The sequence below is a fragment of the Canis lupus genome, chromosome 8, assembly GCF_003254725.2.
Source record: "Canis lupus dingo isolate Sandy chromosome 8, ASM325472v2, whole genome shotgun sequence".
Taxonomy (NCBI): Eukaryota; Metazoa; Chordata; class Mammalia; order Carnivora; family Canidae; genus Canis; species Canis lupus.
Window position 1 is genome coordinate 10,630,678 of NC_064250.1, and position 23,128 is coordinate 10,653,805.

Below are 23,128 nucleotides of genomic sequence, written 5' to 3' on the forward strand. Positions count from 1 at the left end.
GAAGCTAGCACCACTTGCATTGTCTCCAAGGGTTTGTCAGGGCCAAAGGAAAGAGCATACTTTAGAGTACTCTGAAAAACTATACCGTATCATGTAAATCCAAGGCACCACTGTTTTTGGTGACAAATAACATTGTATACTGGAAGTAATGCTAACTTTTGATTGCAACTTTTTCCAGGAAAAAAATCAGATGTGATATATCTGATTGGAATTTTTTTTAAGACTTCAGGTCAGTAACATTTATGAACTAATGGATCATGAATCCACAAACCTGGTAAAGGCAATGTACAAGGATAGATAGCATTTTATTTGATAGCACTATCAGTTAAGAAAAAAGAAAAACGGGCAGCCTCGGTGGGGCAGCGGTTTGGTGCCGCCTGCGACCTGGGGTGTGATCCTGGAGACCTGGGATCAAGTCCCACATCGGGCTCCCTGCATGGAGCCTGCTTCTCCCTCTGCCTGTGTCTCTGCCTCTTTCTCTGTGTCTCTCATGAATAAATAAAATCTTAAAAAAAAAAAAAAGAAAAAAGAAAAACTAGAAAGTGTAAAAAACTCACAGCTTTTCTCCCAAAAACTTGTAACTTCTTTACAAGTCTGGGTTATTTTAAAATCCTCCTGTAAGTACTCTTTACTTCTAATTCCCATGTTGTGCTAACTGTATGGTTTTCTTCCGCAGTAAGACAGTATAGCATAGAACTAACTGCACTGGCCTCTGGAAGAAGACCACCTAGGTTAAAACTCTGGTCCACCCACTTACTAGCTGTGTAAACTTGGGTAAGTTACCTAACCTTTTTGTGCCTTAATTTCCTCATCTATAAATGGAGACAATAATTGCATTTACCTCTTTAGATCCTTTCTGGGGTTTATGAGAGTTTATATATCAGTGTTTGACATGCAATTATCATTCAAAATTTGCCCTACGTACAAGAAGATGAGCTAATGGCAAAATGAAAGGGCAATTGCAAACAAATCTTTTTTTATGCATGTAATTTATAGTAGATTAAAATAGAATTAATTTCTCCATTTTTCTTCTGGCGTACTTTTTAGAAAGAGGTCATATGCTAACGCCTATAGTGTTAATTCAACATAAAGGCAATTCAACACTCTTTCGCTCACTACTTCCTACTTCCTTTGATGAAGTAATACCAAAAGAAAACCCCAGGGGCGCCTCAATGGCTCAGACGGTTGAGCATCAGATTCTTGGTTTCAGCTCAGGTCATGATTTTAGGGTGGTGGGATTAAACCCTACATTTGGCTCTGCGCTCTACAGTCTGTTTGAAGGTTCTCTCCTCCTGCTGCTTCTCCAACTCACACATGTGCTTGAGCTCTCTGTCTCTCAAATGGACAAATATTTTAATAAACCCCTAGAATTGTAATAAAATAAGGAAATCAGAATAAGGCCATTAAGAGTAACTCACTGAAAAATAATAAAAAAAGAGTAACTCACTGTTGGGTGCCTGGGTGCCTCCACTGGTTAAGTGTCTACCTTTGGTTCAGGTCATGATCCCAAGGTCCTGGGATCAAGTCCCATATCAGGCTCCCATATCGGGCTCCCTGCTCAGCAGGGAGTCTGCTTCTTCCTCTATCCCTCCCCAATGCTCATGTTCTCTCTCTTTCTCAAATAAATAAGCAAAATCTTAAAAAATAAAAAAAAAAAGTGACTCTAAGGCTTGTGTGTGTGTGCGTGTGTGCATTTACACACACATTCATATATATTGGGCTGTCAGAGGAAATTCTTAAAGAAAAATTTTGTCAGATAAAAATGTGTAGAGTCACTGAATATCCATGGTTAAGTTTCATAAATAACTGCCATTAAACCCTTAAGATATTTCACTAATTTAATAGTAAACAGTGTAGTAATTCTTTCCTACAAAGGTATCAAGGGAATGTCATTTCAGAGACATATATGAACTAACAAGTATAAATGAGTGTATAATAATTACAAAGTTAAAACACAAACACAAGAGTAAGTTTATTCACACCAAGAACAATATACCTATCAGAAACCACACACATTATGAGCCATCCACAGACATGTAAGACAGGTAGATATCTATAGGTAAATTAAAGTTGTCTCAGGTGGTATTGGATAAAGTACAAAGTGTGGCATAAAAACATTAAAAAATATTGCAGCTCACATCTGAGGAATGGATTTGAGTCTGCATTAGTTCAGAATAGTGAATATATTTAAAATGATGGAAACTGCAAATAGTAAAGGAAATGCTGAAAATGCAAAAAAGGTGTTAAAACTGTAAGGCAAAAACTAATGAGGCACTTGGACTGTCACCTACATATCATTTCCCAAAAAAAGAATCAGGACTCCTCAGAAAATGTCTTGTTACAAGTCTGGGGCAGAAAATGTAAAAGCTGGGACATCTTATGATGTCAAAAATTAACAGGTTATTAAAGAATACTAGGTTCATGTTAAAAGGATACATGAACCAGCATGAAGGGGCTTCCACTTATGAGACAACTTGAGGATCAAAAGGAATAATGACTGGTGGACTGAAACACATGAATGTGTAAAAATCTATGAGTTCACAATGATACTTAAGAGCAAAAATCTCAAATGAGGCTCTTTGAAAGTTGCTAGGTTACTAACAACATATTCTAAAATTTGATAATAAAGGGAAATAATAATGCACAAGACAAGAAAATAAAGCCCAAGAAAACAAAGTAATTGGAAAACATTAATTTTTAAAAAAGGATTCTATTTAAGTAAATATTCCAGAGAGAGAGAGAGAGCAAGAGGGGGAAAAAGCAGAGGGAGAGGGATTAGCAGACTCCACACTGAGCACAGAGCCAACACATTGCTAAATCTTAGGACCCTGGATCATGACCTGAGTCAAACCAAGATTGTCAGATGCTTAACTGAATGAGCCACCCACCCACCCCAAAACATTAAAGTTTTAATCCTTTTTTGTACGTTAATTAGGAATATACAATAAAATGGAGTACTAATCTTTTTTTTTTTTTTTAAGATTTTTATTTATTTGAGAGAGAGAGAGAGAGAGCACGTGCATGGGGGGAAGGGGAAAGGTAGAGGGGAAAGGGAGAAGACTCCCCAGTGAGTAGAGAGCCTGATGCAGGACTTGATCCCAGGACCCTGAGATCATGACCTGAGCCAAATTCAGATGCTTAACCCACTGAGGCACCCAAGTGCCCCCAATCTCTTTCTTTAAAAGAGAAGGGATCTCCTGTAGCCTTCTTCCGATAGAATTACTTTGTTCTGAAAAATTTCATTATTTGAATACTGCATTTATTAAGTAGTTTATGTTCTCCTATAATTAAGCAATATCATCAATATGACAGACATGAAACATCCAGCCAAAAGCAACTAAAGGCTTGGCCACATTATTCCCAACACTTCGTGAAACGATGACCTAGGTCAGGGTACATATTTTTTATAAAGGGTCAGACAATAAACATTTTTGGCTTTGAAAGCCATTCGGTCTCTTGCAATGACTTAGGTCAGCTATTGTAGTCCTTAAAGGCCACAGACAATATATAAATGAGTGATAACGGTTGTGTTCTAATAAAACTTTATGCACACTGAAAACTGACTTTCATATATTTCTCACGTATCACAAAACATTCTTCTTTTAAGCCACTAAAAATATAAAAACTCTTCTTAGCTCACAGCCTGTACAAAACAGTTGGTAAGCCAAATTTGGCCTGTAAGCTGAACCTTGATATAGTCCAATAAATCTCTTTAATCATCTCAAGAACATTATTTAAAGTAGTTCTTCATTTAGGATTGTTTGTTTTAATTTAAGCTCCTTTTAGATCAAATTACTTCAGAGGTATCAAAATGATTTATTGGTTAAATCCAGCCAGTTTTATACCTTGGCAATAAAGGTTATGATTATAAAAGAGAGATTTAAAATAGAAATTTAATAAAGTAATAAAATTGAGTTTCAAAGTTATAGGACATAAATATAATAGTCATGACCATAATACAATTACTGATTTTTTTTTTAATTTTTTTTTTTTTAATTTATTTATGACAGTCACACAGAGAGAGAGAGAGAGAGAGAGAGAGAGGCAGAGACACAGGCAGAGGGAGAAGCAGGCTCCATGAACCGGGAGCCCGACGTGGGATTCGATCCCGGGTCTCCAGGATCGCACCCTGGGCCAAAGGCAGGCGCCAAACCGCTGCGCCACCCAGGGATCCCCACAATTACTGATTTTTAATCAATATAATTTAATAAGCCCTATCCTCTTCAACTACCTTATCGGCATTACCAATTCTCAAAGCAATCAGAGAATTGGATTCATAAGCTATGATATATTCTCCTACCCACCCTTACATTGTGGAAATTTTTTTCTTCTGAAGATGAATGTGAATGATTTTTAGAAGAGTCAAGTCATTCAGAGTTAAGCCAGAAAGGTGATCAAATTGGCTTATCCTACTTAAGGCTCATAAATTAGTTTTGGAAAGAATTCCAAATAAGGAGATCTGAAGACATGTTGAATAAATTAAGTACATGGCTTCCTAAGGTGACTGTTAGAAGAAAAATGTATGGATACTTAAATTCTGGTACAAATTAAAAATCAGTTTCCTCAAATCATACATTACAATATTTTACATTCAGAAAACACAAAATACTTCATAGTCATGTAAATCTTCTACAAGACTGTTGTTACCTAATGTCATCAGAGCAGCAATCAACAACCAACCAGCTTGTGTGCGCTGAGCTGAAAGACGACTGTTTTGTACAGCTGAACACAGTAAATCTTCTGCTAAAGTCATAATAATCTGCGTATGAAAAAATTAAGTAAAAGGAAGCATATCAATTTATAGGTTACTGGATAAAAGACGTCAGTTAATCTCTTGAAAAATTATCTCTTACATATAACAAATATAAGTGATAAAAGACTGTCATTCATGTAGACCACACCATTGGACAACATCATAGAGAAAACTATTTAAAAAAGGTTAAGTTTCAAGGTTAAATACTGGCATTTTAGGTTGTACACAGCAACCTGTAATTCTTTGTAGAGCATAAATGGATGACATTGTACAATTGTTCAAGTCAAGGTGCACAGAATTTGAATTTACTTTTAGTTTTAAGCAATTATCTTAAGTCTGTAAGTACCAGAAAAGGCTTCCTTACAGGAATCTCCCTTTTTAAAAATTTGCATACCATTTTGATTCCTGAGTAGCTGATAATCTTTCCAGAGGCAGTATACTATAGAAATTAAAGTACTTAGAATAATCTCACACTAAGGTGAGTTTCACAGTAGAGTGGGATTCATAAAAATGTTATATTTTAAAAGTCTGTGGGGCAGCCCGGGTGGCTCAGCAGTTTAGCACCGCCTTTAGCCCAGGGCCTGATCCTGGAGTCCCAGGATCGGGTCCTGCATCAGGCTCCCTGCATGGAGCCTGCTTCTCCCTCTGCCTGTGTCTCTGCCTCTCTCTCTCAATCTCTGTGTCTCTTGTGGATAAAATTTAAAAAAAAATCTCAAAAGTCTGTGAAATAGGCAAAAGAGGAAGAACCAGATTATCTCATACATTGTGAATAATGCATGCTTATTATTATAGAGTATAGAGGCCAAGAGGCATCTGTCTGAGAAAACATCTCTGTTACCAAATATCTCTAGAAAAGCAGCAAATATTAATAGCAGGCATATAAATTTTCTAAGAAGAAGGCTAGTGTATTTTTTTTTTAAGATTTTATTTATTTATTCTTGAGAGACACACACAGAGAGAGAGGGACACAGAGGGAGAAACAGGCTCCATGCAGGGAGCCCGATGTGGGACTGGATCCTGGATCCCCAGGATCACGCCCTAGGCTGAACACGGCACTAAACCGCTGAGCCACCGGGGCTGCCCAAGGCTAGTGTATTTTAAAACAACTAACCAACTTACTGCTGCTAACTTAGGACTACTTGAAGCCAACAGAATCAATGGAAAACACTCAGTAAAAGCAAGGATAAAATAAGCCAATCTTTTCTGCGTAACTAGTAAGATCTGAATTACTTAATTAAATTTAATTAAGTACATGTAATGGCAATTCTTTGCTTAGAAATATATGACATAATATGTTAGTTGTCAGTCACCTTACTCAAGTGACATTGGCAATACTCAACAGTTTTACAACTTCTGAAGCAATGGTACGTTCTTTCGCAAAGGCTAAACAGCAGATACGCTATAATACTAACAATGACATGACAGTGAGAAAGCAAGGAATGGTGATTTATTTCTTAAAAAGTACTTATAAGTGTGTAAGGCCCAGGTTACAAAGGCTTTCACTGTCAAAAACAACATTCTCTGATAACTCACAATTCCTACTTATACAATCCACTGGTGCCACTTTTTTCTTTTTTTTTGGATGTACATATTATCCCCTCTGGCCAGTGGGAGCCCCTTAAATTACCTTCTGTATCCTTTTAAATGAAGACACTAGTCTTTGATGACTTTCTTGTTCTCTGTTATGACAAAGCATTTCAGATTCACACTATGCATTTCCTGCCCTAGATATGGAACTAGCCATTCCTTCATGGAGCCCTGACTGCCTTTTGTTAAAATGGTGTTTAGAGCCATAATCTGGCCACTAGTGCTTTTCCTAGTTAACAGGGTTGTCACTACTTTTAGATCTTGCCACTGGGCAGAGTGAAGATTTAAGTATTTAAAAAAAAAAACAGAAAACAAAAACCAGTTCATAGTGATATTTTCCATTCAGATTTAACATATGGGGCTTTTACTTAACTTTCTTGATTTTACAGCTACAGCTTTTTTTTTTTAAATATGAAGTCTTATTTCCTAAGAACATTACCTACTCTATCTTACTTTATGTACACTAATTTCAAAATACTATCACCAATAATGCCAACTATAAAATTATTAAATTAAGTTTAAGATTTCTTTTGTGACCCTACTTTCCTCTACATTGCAATTTTATTTCTAAATTTGTTTTAAAGACTTTTTTTTTTTAAAGATTCCATTTATTTATGCATGAGACACAGAGAGAGAGAGAGAAAGAGAGAGAGGGACAGAGGGAGAAGCAGGTTCCCCACAAGGAGCCTGATGTGGGACTCGATCCCGGATCCTTGGATCAGGACCTGAGCTGAAGGCAGATGCTCAACTGCTGAGCCATCCAGGCGTCCCTATTTCTAAAGTTTTATTTATTAATCTATTTATTTTTTTAAAGCAATCTTCACACCCAATGTAGGCTCAAACTCACAACCCTGAGATCAAGAGTTGCATGCTCTTCCAACTGAGCCAGCCAGGCACCCCTATGATGCAATTTAATATGCACTTCTGTGGCAAAGCTAAATATATAGCAAAGTAAAGCCTTCATGAATAAATTCTGTTACTAAATGGAGATATTTCCAATAAAAAGCACAGAAACCACTCCTATCTAAGTGTGGATAAGACATTTTTAACTATCTCTTTGTTTCTCACAGCAATTATTTAATAATATTTAAAAATTAAGTAATATAGCTGATTTCTCAGAAAGCTGTCCCGCATGGCTTTGAATGGATGATACAAAAGACAATGATGTTTTTAGAAGAAACCTGAAATGTCATTATCGTATGTGAAGAATGAAATCATTACCTTGCCTTTCCCATGAGGAATTCCTAAAGGACAATGTTTCACTGCTCCCAACAAAGCTGCCACAGCAAAACTAAAGCCAGTCACTGCTTCCGGTGAAGACTTAAGTACAGTAAGCCGTTCCAGGCACCGGTCTAAAAGAGGTGTTAGGTAAGAAGGTAATGCCACAGCAATGCAGTGTAAACACCAAGCCGTTGCTAGTCGAACAGAAATGCTAGGATGTAGAATAACTGAAATGACACTATCAAGAATGCCTGGAAGGACAAAAAAAAAAAAAAAAAAAAAAAGTGAGCTCTACAGATAAACTCATTTAGCCATAAAATAGTCAAAAGAATAGGCAGCCACATGGATATAAAATGTTATCTTTATTAAAAGCCAAATCAGAATAAAAAAAAAGATTTTTAAAAAGATATATAAAATTATAAATGATTTTTTTAAAAGTAGACTCCATGCCTGGTATGGAGCCCAAGGTGGGGCTTGAACTCAAGACCCTGAGATCAAGACCTGAGCCAAAACCAAGAATCAGCTGCTTAACCAACAGAGCCACTCAGGTACCCCTAAATGATTTTTATATACAAGATTTACTTCTAATATGAAAATTGGTTAAAATTAATACACAAAAGAAAAATTTTATTTCCCACATAATGTTCTGCTTTTTTATCTTCAGACCATTATTCATTTGATACTATGAATTAAAAGTTATCAATACAAAAACACCTTAAAAAGAAAGTCACACTATGCTCCATCCTCCTCTTTCTAAAATATTTCTTTTGGTACATTTATCTACATAATTATAATGCTTCCTGTGTACCATATCACTCTTACCTGAGAACAAAATGTTAAACAAAATTGAGACTTTGCTAGGTACTCAATGGTCTACTAGACAATTATGAATACAGTGAATACCACTATCAGTAAGGATAAAAGTCTACATTTGCTGTAATGCAACTTTCAACTTCATCAAAATATGTAAGTTTATGTTAAATGTAACAGTTTATGTTGACTGCTAAATTATATGGGATAAAGAGCTTACAAATCAAATATAATGTAAGCTTTGGTGAGCAATAAATATGTATCACAGTTCAAGGACAAAAAACAACAAAAATGATTTTTTAAATGGTTAAATAAAAGACACACAATGTATGATTCCATTCATATGAAACATCCAGAACAGGTAAATTGATAGAGACAGTAAATAAATTAGTGGTTATCAGGAGCTGGGGGGAGGGGAAGGGGTAAAGGATCACTAATGGGTATAGGACTTCTTAGGATGATGAAAACATTTAGGAATTAGTGGTGGTAGTCGAACAACTCTGTGAATATATACAAACCACTGAATCGTATATGTCAAAAGGGTGAACTTTTTGGTATGTGGATTATCTCTCAAAGTGATTAATCTTCCAAGAGAAAGAAAATGGAGACTACATGGAAGAACTTCTGAAGAAGTGAATTACTTGTATCATATGGAAACTAATGTTTTCACTGCAGATGAGACACAGGAGTTCAGGTTTGCTTTTTTTTCTTTCCGTGTTATCTTAAATATCTCCAGAAATGGAGGAGTAAAGGGTGATTTTGTGAATAACCTTTAATTATAAAAGAAAAAACTCAAATATATACATATTTTTAATAACCTTGATTATTATTTGATAAAACCTCTATAACAAATCAGTAGTGGAATCTGTAGTAAATGAGCTCTAAAGACTGTTTTCCTCAGAAAAAGGTGTCTAGAATAAAAGTAAAAACAAGAAATTCAGACAAGTCCACAAACCAAAGATACCTGCACTTGAATCCTGCAGTAAAGGTGCAGCTGTGGTGCCAAGACTGTATATGAGATTTCCAAGTTCTTGTAAAGCACACACCAGCATATGCTGGCTGGCTGTCACATCTGTGGAGCCAAGCCGGATTTCCATATTACCGTCATTCATCACAGCATCTGACAGAAGCGTAAGAATTAACTACACATCACTGTTTTATTAAAATAGGTTATGGGGGTGGTGGGTGTTGGAAGCAGAGAAAATATAAAGGTAAAAATTAATACCTCCTTTCTATATATACATGAAACCCTTAAGGCACTTAACTGAAATATTAAAATAGGGACTTGCATCAATTGAGTAAGAATTGAACTAATATAACCAATTTAGTTCAAGCTACCTGACCACTGATCCCTTAATTACTAATACAAGTGGCACTAAAGAAAGAATGCATGGAAAACTAAAAAATATTCCAATTTTATTGATATACAAGATACAGAGAGTGGACTTAAAATAGTACAGGAACTGGGATGAACTGATTGTTTTTTTCTTTTTTTGTAAGGGGGGGGAAAGGGCAGACAGAGAGGGAAAGAGAAACTTAAGCAGGCTCCACACCCAGCACAGCTAGAAGCCTGACTTGGGGGTTGATTTCACAACCCTGAGATCATGACCTGAGCCAAAATCAAAAGTCAGACAGTTAACTGAATGTGCTACCCAGACACCCCTGAGATTAACTGATTATTTAAAAAACACTGTATCAACATCAAGAGGAAAATTATGAATCTGTGGAATTAATATCACTAGCCTTTAAGACTTATATAAATATACCACAGTTATATGTTAGATAATTTATCTCATTGACATATTGACAATTTTATCCTAAAACTGACATATATTACAAAAGTGGTTTTTTTGTATTAATATAGTAATATATACCAGTCTAGTTTTTCCAAAAGGACAATTCCTCTAGCATTGTTAAAACAGAATGTCTTAGTAGATCCATACCCACAACTTTCTTTAACTTCCAGATAGCCTGGCAAATATCCTTGGCAGCAGCAATTTGGGCCTTTTCTCCAAGAAGACCTCCTATAGTAGCTCGAAGGATAAATGAAACACAGCGGCGACCGCAGACAGCATCAGTCTGAGTTTGGGTGGCTTTGGGGTGCGACTGTGACACAAGGCTTAGGATATGAGAAAGAAAGGTAGCAAAATTTTTCTCTAGCCATGTTCCTCCTAATGTTGAAACAAATACCACATAAGCCTAAAAGAGAAAAGAGTTTTATCTTCAAAATGAAATAATTTCAGTTCTGTATATTTTCTCTTCTACAAAATATATAAAATTTGTTTCTTCTCTTTTCTCATTTATAGCTGCTTTAGCTATGTAAAGATAATATTATTTCTTTGCCTGTTTATTAAAGCCCAAACTAAAGTACACAGTCTTATAACTGGGATTTCATTTGTGCTGCATTTTTATTTTGGTCAGACTGTACAAAGTTTCAGGATAATCAGCATGGCCAGCTAATATAGAGAATGTGTCTATGGCTCCTCTGAACAAAGGATTCAAGATCTTTAATATTCTAAACAAAAAAACCCAAATCAAACATGAGCACATTGTAAGAATTAAATAAATTCCAATACCATAACTCTAAGGGAATTTAGTTCTAGAAATGTGAAAGGAAACTTTACAGTGATGAATCACTTCTCTATTTTAATGAATGTTAATGGTTGGTCTCACTCCAAAAATACAAAGACAGTAGTTTCCTTATGTAATCTGTTCTTGTAGAAATAGTTTACAATTACACTGGGACATCTTACATTTTCAAAAAATCCAGTTTCTGTATATTGTATAAAACACTTTGACATATGTGAATTTTTAAAAATATACATTTGCAAAAAAAAAAAAATATATATATATACATTTGCTTTGAACCACAATGGCATTTAGAAAATAGAGACCTCTGTGTTATTTTATTCTAAGATACTTTTCCCAGATTTAGCTTAGATTCCCAGATTTATGCTAAGATCTTTACTTAGGAGTTGAAACCATTTAAAATGGAAATACAACATTTCCCATACTGAGTAATATGTACCTAACACGTATCTTAAATCTAAACTGTACAGGCACACAAAAGCACAATGGGAAACATGTTAAACTGCAAGACACATGAAAGCACAAGGCCTAGAAACAGACAAATGTTGTATTTCAAATGAAATAAACAAAAATTTCCCATTATTAGGAACTGAAAACACATTGTGAATATTGGCTTTTAGGTAACTAATGTTCTCTTATTTGTAATCTAGCTTTCAAAGAGTAGCCTTACCATCTCTATTTTATAAATATGAGAGCAGAAGCGATGACCTTGCACAGTATCACTTATGCCCGGAGTATTTAGATACTAAAATTCTTATTAGAGGCCAGTGAGCATTGCACATAGATACTCATTTGTGACTCTAACCTGAGTAACTCCAACTCGAACATCCCTACTGACTGAACTGGTTCCTTTCAGCATATCTCCACTGGCTCGAAGAAATCCTGAACTTCCACGTAGAAACCCTGTTCCTAGTAATTCCAGAACTTCCTCCAGAGATACTCTGCGAATGCTTTGACGTGAGACTGCTATAACAAAGAACAAAATAAAACATATGATTTGTACTTTACAGACTCAAATTTTAATGCATGACCTTGATTTGCATGATCTTGGTAAACATGTTAATAGAAACAAAAATAAACTAAAAATCCAAACAAAATGCAAAATTGACAGGACATTACACAATTAACATACAAAAAGTTATACGAGGTCAAATCATAAGACTCTGAAGTATCATGCTAATGACATCTTAAAGACTAAGCCACTTTGGGATTATGCCTTATTGCCCTCTTTTCCACAAAGAAGTTAGAAGGCTAACCATCTTCTAAAACAAAAAACATAAACTGCCCTTGTTCTCTACAAATGAAAATGCTATAAAATGCTTTAAAAACTCTTTTTAAATACTAAAAATGCCAAAATCATAATTCTGTATCTCCAAATGCTCTATAACTCTTAATGAAACTTATATAAAGTAACCGCCATGTCCTTTTTTTTATAATTCTCAACTGCAAGTACAACTTTTGTTATATCCTCAGTCTCTGAAAAAATCAAAAGCTAAATATTATTAAACAGCAGTTGGGCCTTAGGCTACCATAATTAAAGAGATTATTAGTTAGAGCCGAATGTTTTTGTCTTCAAGTTTGTCTGCAGTTGGACACAGCTGAGTTTCTCCCTGTGAATATTTAGGGAACAAGATCTCTTTAACACACACACACATACTCACAAGCACACGCTCTCACTCTCTCTCTCCCTTTCATTCTTCTCAATAATGAGGGTCACGAGCTCTGACTCTCATTATTGGCTCAAGTCATATATAGTAGAGAAATAAACTTCCATTACTCTAAGTTATGACCAAAAAGTCTACTGTTTAGCCTAAAAAAGAAATAACCATCTGAAGCAAATGAAAATCTATGTTGAAAAAAAAAAAAGTAAACCTATGTTGGCATAGATTTATATCAGTGAACAGTATAAAATCCATGCCCTTGTGGATCATAAATTCTAAGAAGGAAAGAATAATAAACAACTAAGTATAAGGTATGCTAGATAATGATTAAAGCAATGCAAAACCTAAAAAGTTATTCAAGAACATGGGGGGGGGAGCGGATGGGGAGAGAGGGACACCTGGGTATCTCAGTGGTTTAGTGCCTGCCTTTGGCCCAGGGCGTGATCCTGGAGACCCAGGATCGAGTCCCACATCGGGCTCCCTGCATAGAGCCTGCTTCTTTGTCTGTCTGTGTCTCTGCCTCTCTCGGTCTCCCATGAATAAATAAATAAAATTTAAAAAACAACAACAACAACAACACTGGGGGGGAAGTGTTTGAGGTACAAATAAGGTAGTCAAGGTAGGATTCATTGGAAAGGTGACATCTGAACATAGTTTGAGGATAGTGAGGGAGTTGAGCATGAAGATATCTGGAGAAAAACTGTTTTAGGCAGAGGAAATAGCTAAGGCAAAAAGCCCTTGAGGAAGGATATAAACCATAGCCCCAAGCAGAGCTATATTAACAGAGCAAGAAATGAGGGTGGCTTAAATCAAGGTGACTGCAGAAGAGTGGAGTCTGGATAAACATATGTATTTTTAGGTTTTTATCTGAAATTTTAAAAATTATATTACAAAAAAAAGCTGCAAGAATAGTAAAATAGGGCAGCCTCGGTGGCACAGTGGTTTGGCGCCGCCTGCAGCCTGGGGTGTGATCCTGGAGACCCAGGATCGAGTCCCACATCAGGCTCCCTACATGGAGCCTGCTTCTCCCTCTGTCTGTGTCTCTGCCTCTCTTTCTCTGTGTCTATGAATAAATAAATAAAATATTAAAAAAAAAAGAATAGTAAAATAAATTTCACCTTCACCTAGACTCACCATATTCTCCTTGTCACCTTTTCATTTCTGAAGAATTTGCGTATGGCTAGTTGTTTTGTAGAACAGAACTCAATTTGAGTTTGTCTAGTATTTCCTCAGAATTTTTGGCAGAACTACATAAGTAATGCTATAAGCCTTCTCAATGTGTAATAGCAAAATGCACTGTCATGCTTGCTGTCAGTCTGTCCCTATACTAGTGTTAAGACCTTTGAATACGGGCAGCCCTGGTGGCGCAGCGGTTCAGCGCCGCCTTCAGCCCAGGGTATGATCCTGGAGACCTGGGATCAAGTCCCACGTCGGGCTCCCTGCATGGAGCTTGCCTGTGTCTCTGCCTTTCTCTCTCTCTCTCTCTCATGAATAAACAAAAAAAATCTAAACTATAAAAAAAAGACCTTTGAACACCTGAATAAAGTTTGCCAGGTCTGTCCACTGTAGAATATGAACTTTCCTTTTGTAATTACTCTGCAACCTGTATGGTGATATTTAAGATAGAATAAATATGCTGTAGCCCATCAAGCTTTCATCTAACAATGCACTGAGGATTCCTACCAGCAAAAATTATTACTATGATTGCAAAAGGTCATTATCTAATAATCATTCCTTATATGTTTATCGGTTGGCATTCCACTGTAAAAAAGCTTTCTCTTCTCCTTTATTTACTTGTTTTCAGTATGCATTCACAGATTTTTTTATTTAATAGGTTATAATCCATTCCTGTCATTATTAGTTTTGCTTCTAATACTGTCCCAGATTTGACCAGTGGAATTAACTTCAAAGAGTTGGCCAGGGGATCCCTGGGTGGGCTCAGCAGTTTAGCGCCTGCCTTCGGCCTAGGGCGTGATCCTGGAGTCCCAGGATCAAGTCCCACATCAGGCTCCTGCATGGAGCCTGCTTCTCCCTGCCTGTGTCTCTGCCTCTCTCTCTCTCTCTCTCTCTCTCTCTCTCTCATGAATAAATAAATAAAATCTTAAAAAAAAAAGAGAGTTGGCCAGCGGAAGCACCTAATTTTTTTTTTTTTGACACAACAGTGATTCTAAGGTCATCTTCAGACATCTCCTTTACCAACCCCATAATTAGCCAATTCTCCAAGGGGTCCCAAATCTAGGTATGTTTTAAGATTGTCCAGTAGAGGAGCTACTGAGTGTGAGAGATAAGAATATCGGGTAACTTTACAAATTTGGATTTGAACACCTGTAAGGACAGAGTTGGCATCAACTTAGCAAGCCTGCAAGTAGAACAGGTATGTAAATGTTCTAGAAGAGGAGAGATCAGGTATTCACTTTAGGAAAAGTTAATTTGAAACATCAAATAAACATCCAAAGAGATGTCAAATGGGCAGTTAGATATGAGCCTGGTGCCCAGGCTAAAGATATAAATTCAGGAATCTCTGACATATTGACGGTATTAACTGAATAAGATCACCAAGAGGATGAGCACACACACACTGCAAAAGACCAAGTACTAGGTAAGGGGCCTCTTCAATACAAAGATAAGGAATCAACAAGACAAAACAGGAATTTCTAGTGAGGAAGAGGGAAAGCCAAGAGAGACTGAAGTCCCATAATGCAGGTGAAAAAAAGACAAGGAAGAGTATCAGCTGAGTTAAATGCTGATGAGAAGTCAAGGGAGACAACAGAAAACTGCCCACTGGCTTTAGTGTGGCTGAGTATAAACGTACGCTCAAAAAAGATCTCAACCAAGTATTATTTGGTTAAACAAGTATTTATTTACTGATTGAATGAACTTGGAGGTCTTTGGTGACCTTAACAAAAACAGTTTTGGTGGAGTGAATGGGGGTAAATCCTAACTGAAGTGGTTTTGAAAGATGGCAGGAGATAATAAATACACTATCAAGAACTCTTCTGAGGAATTTTGTTGCAAAAGGAAGAGAAATGGAGCTCCAACTGGCTGGGAAGTAAGACACAGGTTTTGTTATATTTTTTTTTATGATAGGGCAACAGTGGTGCCTGGGGGGTGCAGTTGGTTAAGCAATCAACTCTTGGTTTCTGCTATGGTCACAATCTCAGGGTTGAGATCGAGCCTCATGTTGGGCTCCACACTCAGCATGAAGTGTGCTTCATATTCTCTCTCCCTCTCCCTCTGCTCCTCCTGCTTGTGCACTGGTGCACTTGCTCTCTCAAAATAAATAAAGGAATAAATTTTTTTAAAGACAGGAGAAAACAAAAGCACGTTTTTGTATGTAATAATCCAATACAGAGGGAAAAGCTGACATAAGAGAGGGGAAACTTAAAACAACAACAACAAAAAAAAAACACAACAAAAAAAAAAAGAGAGGGGAAACTTCCTAAACCAATGTCCTTGAGCAGGTGAGAGAACGAGAAGTATTAAATTATATACATTAAAAGATCACATAAATTCCCAGCAACTTGTTCTAATCATAGGAAAGTGCCATACACAATCCCTGCCTTAAGTGCCTTGGAATAACTGACCACCTGTTTGAAACCTGTTAGTTTTACTAGGAAAATCATTTCAGAATTGTACTTCATAATCTTTGCATATTGTGCTGAGTGTACAAATCTCCACTGCATTTATTTTTCTAAATTGTTAAAGCATATTAGTCCCCTACCTTAAAAAAATCTATTATGGTATCTAGGTCACTTTTTAGTTGTACAAAAATAACTCAATTACTTGCAACCTAGAATTCAGAGATGCAAGATGACAATATCTAACAAAAGATTAGGCCAAGGATTTTCACTGTGGGTGAAGCTGATTCTTCACTTTGCTTAATTTGATTACAAAAACACCAGTATTATTTTAGTGCTACCATAGAAGCATATAAATATTTATTCATAACTCTTATGCAATTCTACTTTTTGCTGGTTTTTCCTGCAACTGTCTGCTAGTGGTAATGATACATTTATAGAAATGGGCAATTCACATTTTAAAAAGGACTTGATTAAACATGTCTTCTAATTTTAATTTCTTAGATGGCTTAAGATTCATCTCCTAAGTGTTCTAAACAACTTTTTTTTTTCTAGTTTGGGTTTTTTTGATGACTTCTTCCTATTCCCCATTTACCTTCCTCCCAGCCTCAATAAATAAGAAAGTCTTACTGAATTACAAGATTAGAAAAACAATAAAAATAAAAACTTCTTATTATAAATTTTATTTACAATCTCAATTGAAGAATGAGAGGACTGTAAATTTGTTAATGTTTCCCAGGTGACTACGATATGCTGTACTTCCTGTCCTCTCCCATCATTGGTTAAAAACACTAGCTTTAGGAAAAAAAAAATTTTTTTCCCTTTATATAACTATAAATAATTTTTCAAGTAATGCTTTTCAAACTAATGTGCATATGAATCATCTGGAAATCTTGTTCAAATGAGAATTTTGATTTAGTAAGTTGTGTGGGGCCTGGGTTTCTGCATTTCTTACAAACTCACAGGTGATGCTAGTTCTCCTGTGTGCAGATGTTTGAGGAGCAAGGTTCTATAGAAGAGTCACATTTTCATTTGTTGTGAGATTGTTTATTCTTTGGAGATAGAATGATAAAGCAAGTTTTCAGTTATTCAGCAATGTTTTATATACTCTGTTGATTAAACCTAGGCAGACTCTCTTGTTTTCAGAAATATCCCATCCGTGATCCCTGGGTGGCTCCGTGGTTTAGTGCCTGCATTTGGCCCAGGGCGTGATCCTGGGGTCCTGGGATCGAGTCCTGCATCGGGCTCCCTGCATGAAGCCTGCTTCTCCCTCTGCCTGTGTCTCTGCCTCTCTCTCTCTCTCTCTCTATGTCTTTCATAAATAAATAAATAAAATATTTTAAAAAGAAAAAGAAATATCCCATCCTTGCTCACTGCCTGGAAGAATATATATAAAAAGTAAGACAAAGATGGGATGTCTAGGTGGCTCAGGAGTTGGGTGGCTGCCTTCTGCTCGGGTCATGATCCTGGCATCCGGGATTGAGTCCCACATCCGGGTCCTGCGAAGAGCCTTTTTCTCCCTCTGCCTATGTCTCTCCCCTCTTCTCTCTCTGTCTCTCTCATGAATAAATAAATCTTTAAAAAAAAAAAAAAAGTAAAACAAAGCAAATTGTCCTAGTACAGTGAACTTCAAATATCTGTTGTTTGGAATTATTTATATCATTGCTCCCTTATACCAACCTAGAAAATGGCAATCCAAATATAGGTAATCAAATCCATTTACTTAAGAAAGAATTAAAATTTAGATCATATCTATTATTGCATAACAATGATCAATTTACTTTAAAAATAAAGGCCATAATATAAAGGAAGATAATTGAATAAAGTATATTTCTTCAAGAGTTTATTTTTTTCCTCAAATTTTTCTGGAATTGTTTGAAAATGAAATCTTGGGACCTATAGCAATATTTACAAACTAAAATTGATTTATAAGATATCTGGCCTCTTCTCAAAATTAATAATGGGTAGTAGTAATTCTACATTATGTTTGTTTAAACCAAATGGGAAAAAATTGCAATAAACTTTTGAAAATAATTATATAAATTTACCTGCTCCTGGATGTTTAGAAATTATAGCTCTAGCCAACACTGTGCCTAGTAGTTTTGAAACTGAAATCCGCACATCATAATTGGAACCTTCAAAGGACTTAAAACACAGTGTGGCCACACTATCCAGGTCTGTACTCCACATAAAGATGGCCTCTTTTTGAAGTTCAAGGAGACACTATTTAATTGAAAAAACAGACATTAATGAAAAACAAAATTTAAATGTCAGGTTCAGATCCATAGAAGTTGTAGAAATTATCAAGATCTAACAAAAGAATACAAATCCAAAGTATCTAAACAATGACTGCAGGGACAACAAATGAATACTTACAAATAGTCATAAAAACTATACTATATAAAACAACATGTCAGCAGAGGGTGGGAAGAGAACCCATTCTAACTCAGTAGGCTAAGAAAAATGTCTTTGAACCAATTTGTTGGCTACGAGCAACTGTGACAATAATTACAACATAAACAACTTTACTGTATTATCTAACCAACTGTATTAGGAAGCCATGATCATTCTGCTGAAGATCATAAGACAAGATCACTATATCCATAGAGGACTAAACTGCCTTATTTTGATTGTTTCCTAGCTTGCAAAAAATGCATATTAAAAAGAAATTAAAATATCAAAATCTAAATCCTAGACTTAAAAAAAAAGCAACATGATAAAAACAAATCACTTTGAAATAACACAAACTTTACATGTAAATTTTAGTTTACAAAACTATAGAGAGGAAGCATAGTAGAGTAAAAAGAATACTTAGAGTTTAGTAACCTAAATCCCCCACCCTTCAACAATGTGTTGTGAACTACTTGGAGAACCTTGGGAAATTCATTTAACTCTCTGGACCTCAGTTTCCTTATATGCTACAACAAGAGAGCCCCAGCTGACTACCAAGGTTGTAGCTTGAAGGTCATGTAGCTGTTAACAGTGTTTTCACAGGGATAAACTAATTTAATTTTCTTTATATATATTTTGAGAAATTCTGCTTATTAGACCATTTTACCTTTGCAGCAGCACAACGAACAGCCATGGATCTATCTGTTAAGCAGGATTTAGCAGCTTTATAAACATCCCTGTGGCAAGGTGTAGCAGCAGCTCCTAGTCCATTCAATATATTTTGCAGGCTCAGCATAATCTCATATCGCCCTTGAGACTACCAAAAAGGAAAAATTTATATAGAAAAAAAATTAACCGTGAAAAGTAGCATTAAGCATCAAAATTTCTCTTATATATTACTGAAATTTTCAATATCTGTACACACTAACCAACCCATCTGACATCAGGAAACTTTAACAGCTATTATTTTATGAAGTGTTTACTAATTGAAAAGTGTTATGTGTATATATTATATTTTAACACAGTACAAAGAGTTGATGTGAAGATTAAATGAAATTACATGAAAAGTCCTAACACAAAGCTTGCATGTTGTTAAGCATTCAATAAACAGTTGCTATTAATGAGATAACACAGTAAGAGTTCAGGGACTGCCTCTTAGCTAGGTGACCTTGGGCAAAATTGTTTATCTGTTAAATGGACATATTTACCTCATAGGTTGTTGTGAAGACCAAACAAATTACTGCATGTAAAATGCTTAGAATAATGCCTGACATATAGTAAATACTCAACAGACTTTACAGCCATTTAATACTTCATTATTTGTTGGGCCAAGTAGTTTAACTCAGAGGATAAAAATCTGGGACCAAATCTGCCTCTGACCTTAGCATCTGTGTGAAATAATAATAATAATAATAATAATAATAATAATAATAATAATAATGTTTTTCGCAGTTATTTCTCCAGCTATAAAATGAGAATAAGATGAACCTCTTAGAGCTAGTGTGAGAAAAGTAAAAAGGCCTTATGGGGAAAACATTCACCACAGTGCCCGGCACACAGTAGATACTCAAAAAATAGTAGCTGCTTATATTACTGATATTTTAGTAAATGCCCCAGCTGATTTCTATATCCCAGGAAGTCAAGGCCACTAAAGATAACTAAAGCTAGGTGAAGACAAAGATCAATATCAAGTATGATTTTCATAGATAAATTAATATTATTAATTTATCTTTGTCCAGAGGAGCATAACACTAACTATAGGTGATATAACAAATTGGATCCTTTGTTGAAAATTCTGAACTTTTTATCCCAACTTTATGTTGTCTGTTACAACAACAACAAGGGTGAATCAAAGTTAGGATCCCTTTGTTACCTTCAACATTTTGCAGTACCTGATCAACAAAGTCGTAAAGATAAAAAAATAGCAAGAAATAAAATCCTCAGCAATAACTTTAAAATTTCTGAGAACTACAGATTAACCCTGTTAACCATGGGGCCTAAAAGGATTATAGCTTAACTAACGAAGTTAAGTGGAAAAACAGTTCAAAGTGGCCATTCCTCAGCAGATGAAAGTTCTTATAAACATTTCCTTTTGAATAAAACCAGATTTACAGATGTTAACAAATCTCTTCTGCTGAATCACTTTCTTCAATCTTTCAGCAAACCTGCTTAGAAGTGTTTCCTGAGTAGATTCAATCACCAATTCTTTTTGTTACGGACTTCACTTCTTAAACTTCTTGAATAAGCTATGATTTTTTTTAAAGATTTTATTTTTTTATATAATCTCTACACCCAGTATAGGTCTTAAACCCACAACCAAGAGCTGCATGTTCTACTCACTGAGCCAGCCAGGCATCCCAAATCAGTTACATTCTTCTCAAAATTTAGCATGTTTTATATCTGAACTTTCAAATTTTTTACCCGGGTACATTAAAAAAAAGGTGGGGTGCCTGGGTGGGATAGCCAGCTGGGCACCCGACTCCTGGTTTTGGCTCAGGTCGTGATCTGAGAGTCTTGAGATTAAGCTCTGAGTGGGGCTCCTTGCTCAGCGTGGAGTTTGCTTGGAGTTTGTCTCTCCCTCCCTCTCTGCTCCTCTCTACTGCATGAGTTCTCTTTTACAAATTATCTCAGAGCTGTCTTCTAGACTTCTTTTCTAGGTAAGATTAGAACAAGAACTGGTGGTAATCCGCTTCGAAGCTCAGAGTAGGAGGCTTCTCCGGGCTGCGTGGTCAGGGAAGTGGTTGGTTAGGATTTGGAGGGACTATCAATGGACACCCAGAAGGACGTTCAACCCCCAAAGCAGCAGCCAATGATATATATCTGCGGAGAATGTCACACAGAAAACGAAATAAAATCCAGGGATCCAATCAGATGCAGAGAATGTGGATATAAAATAATGTACAAGAAAAGGACTAAAAGATTGTTGGTTTTTGATGCCCGATGAAACATGGAGTTCAGAGGATTATCTTCATTTGTACCTGGATTTGCTGTTAATGTTGTATAGCCTTTGATTAGTGTATATATCTTTATGAATACAAATACACATGATTTCATTTTAAAATCCATCTTGAAAAAAATAAAAATAAAAAAAAATAAAATCCATCTTGTATTTAGGTATCAATAGTTTCTATAAAGAAAAGCTTTTTGTTCAATAATTGATAATAATTTACTTTTATTGTATATATAATCTGACACAGGGTGAAAAAGTGCTTCCTTAAACCACACTTTTAATCATGGCTTAGAATCTTGTGGGGGCCTTGTTAAAAATGAAGTTTTCTAGGGCTCTTTGAAGATCTGATTAAGTAAGTTCCTTGGAAACTACTGTTTTACATCACCAAGTCTGTAAACTCTCCAGCATCATTTTGTTCTGTGTATACTAATGTACTTAGCATGAATGCATTATTGAGTTAAATTTTTCATTTTTCCTTGATATAGGCTTTCTGTATTTGTATATAATGCTTGACTATGTTTTTAAATATTGGCTGAGGGTGGGACGCCCAGGTGGCTCATCAAATGAGCGTCTGTCTTTGGCTCAGGGCATGATCCCAGAGTCCTGGGATTGAGTTCCAAATCAGGATCCCTGCATGGAACCTGCTTCTCCCTCTGCCTGTGTCTTTGCCTCTCTTTTTGTGTCTCTCATGAATAAATAAATAAAATCTTAAGTAAATTTTGGATGAGGGAAAAAAAAAAAAAGAACAAGAACTGGTATTTTGTTTTTATATTTAAAGGTGCTGAGTGATCCTTTTTTTTCTTTTTAAAGATTTTATTTATTTATTCATGAGAGACACAGAGAGGCAAAGACACAGGCAGAGGGAGAAGCAGGCTCCATGTAGGGAGCCCTATGTGGGACTTGATCCCAGGTCTCCAGGATCAGGCCCTGGGCTGAAGGCAGGCGCTAAACCGCTGAGCCACCTGAGCTGCCCTGAGTGATCCTTAAATATTAGGGAGCGACCACAGATTTAAAAATTTTTGATAAACAAACATACAAATGCTTTAATTTCAAAAATGATTGGTGAAACCAGTTGGCAAGATATGACTATCTTAGAAGTCAAATGAAGAGACAATTACAAAAACAAAGAGTATTCCACAGTGGTTAATGATCACAAATCAATAAGGCTAAGGCTGAGAATATATTCCCCTGGCAACTAAAAGGTCAACCAGATCCTGGTCATACTTATATTCTCCATGCTTTTCTCCAACCTGGTTATATTCCTTACTCCTCTCTGATGCTGGCGGAATACTAATCCATCCATCAGGCACCCAAATAGTTATCAACTATGTATCTGAATCATTGTGGACAAGCAACTGATGTAGTACTAGTATTAGGGGAAAAGGTGATGTGAGAGGAAGAAGCAGGGATAGGTCTACCAGAGAAATACCTTAGCTTTTGCCTATTTGGATTTACCTAAAATCACAAATTACATTATTGATTTTCTAATAAAGATTTAATATACAAAATACATATGTGCATCTCCTAGAAATATTTTATCTATGGATATATTTATATACATACCCATGTACCTTACCATAGGCAAAAC

The 23,128-nt window shown here is 35.9% G+C and overlaps 2 protein-coding genes across 15 annotated transcripts in view; one reads left to right on the forward strand and one right to left on the reverse strand.

The window, feature by feature from the left end:
- HEATR5A (HEAT repeat containing 5A) overlaps positions 1 to 23,128 on the reverse strand; it is a 112,045-nt gene that overhangs the window by 70,651 nt on the left and 18,266 nt on the right. For 11 of the 14 annotated variants that reach the window (XR_003135491.3, XM_025444321.3, XM_025444320.3 and 8 more), the window contains 7 exons: positions 19,258 to 19,407; positions 18,248 to 18,422; positions 11,766 to 11,926; positions 10,315 to 10,570; positions 9,336 to 9,491; positions 7,562 to 7,812; positions 4,648 to 4,759 (listed from right to left, as the gene is read on the reverse strand). Coding sequence is in view for 13 of the 14 variants with exons in the window: in XM_025444321.3 (XP_025300106.1) it covers positions 4,648 to 4,759; positions 7,562 to 7,812; positions 9,336 to 9,491; positions 10,315 to 10,570; positions 11,766 to 11,926; positions 18,248 to 18,422; positions 19,258 to 19,407 (1,261 nt within the window). In the remaining variant the exon portion in view is untranslated. The remainder of the gene's footprint in view (positions 1 to 4,647; positions 4,760 to 7,561; positions 7,813 to 9,335; positions 9,492 to 10,314; positions 10,571 to 11,765; positions 11,927 to 18,247; positions 18,423 to 19,257; positions 19,408 to 23,128) is intronic. The other 3 variants (XM_035719766.2, XM_025444317.3, XM_025444322.3) reach the window with 2 other exon arrangements.
- LOC112658086 (DNA-directed RNA polymerases I, II, and III subunit RPABC4-like) lies at positions 21,256 to 21,651 on the forward strand. The gene has a single exon (XM_035719767.2). It carries the CDS (start codon positions 21,358 to 21,360, stop codon positions 21,532 to 21,534), a length of 177 nt encoding a protein of 58 aa, XP_035575660.1. The 5' UTR covers positions 21,256 to 21,357; the 3' UTR covers positions 21,535 to 21,651.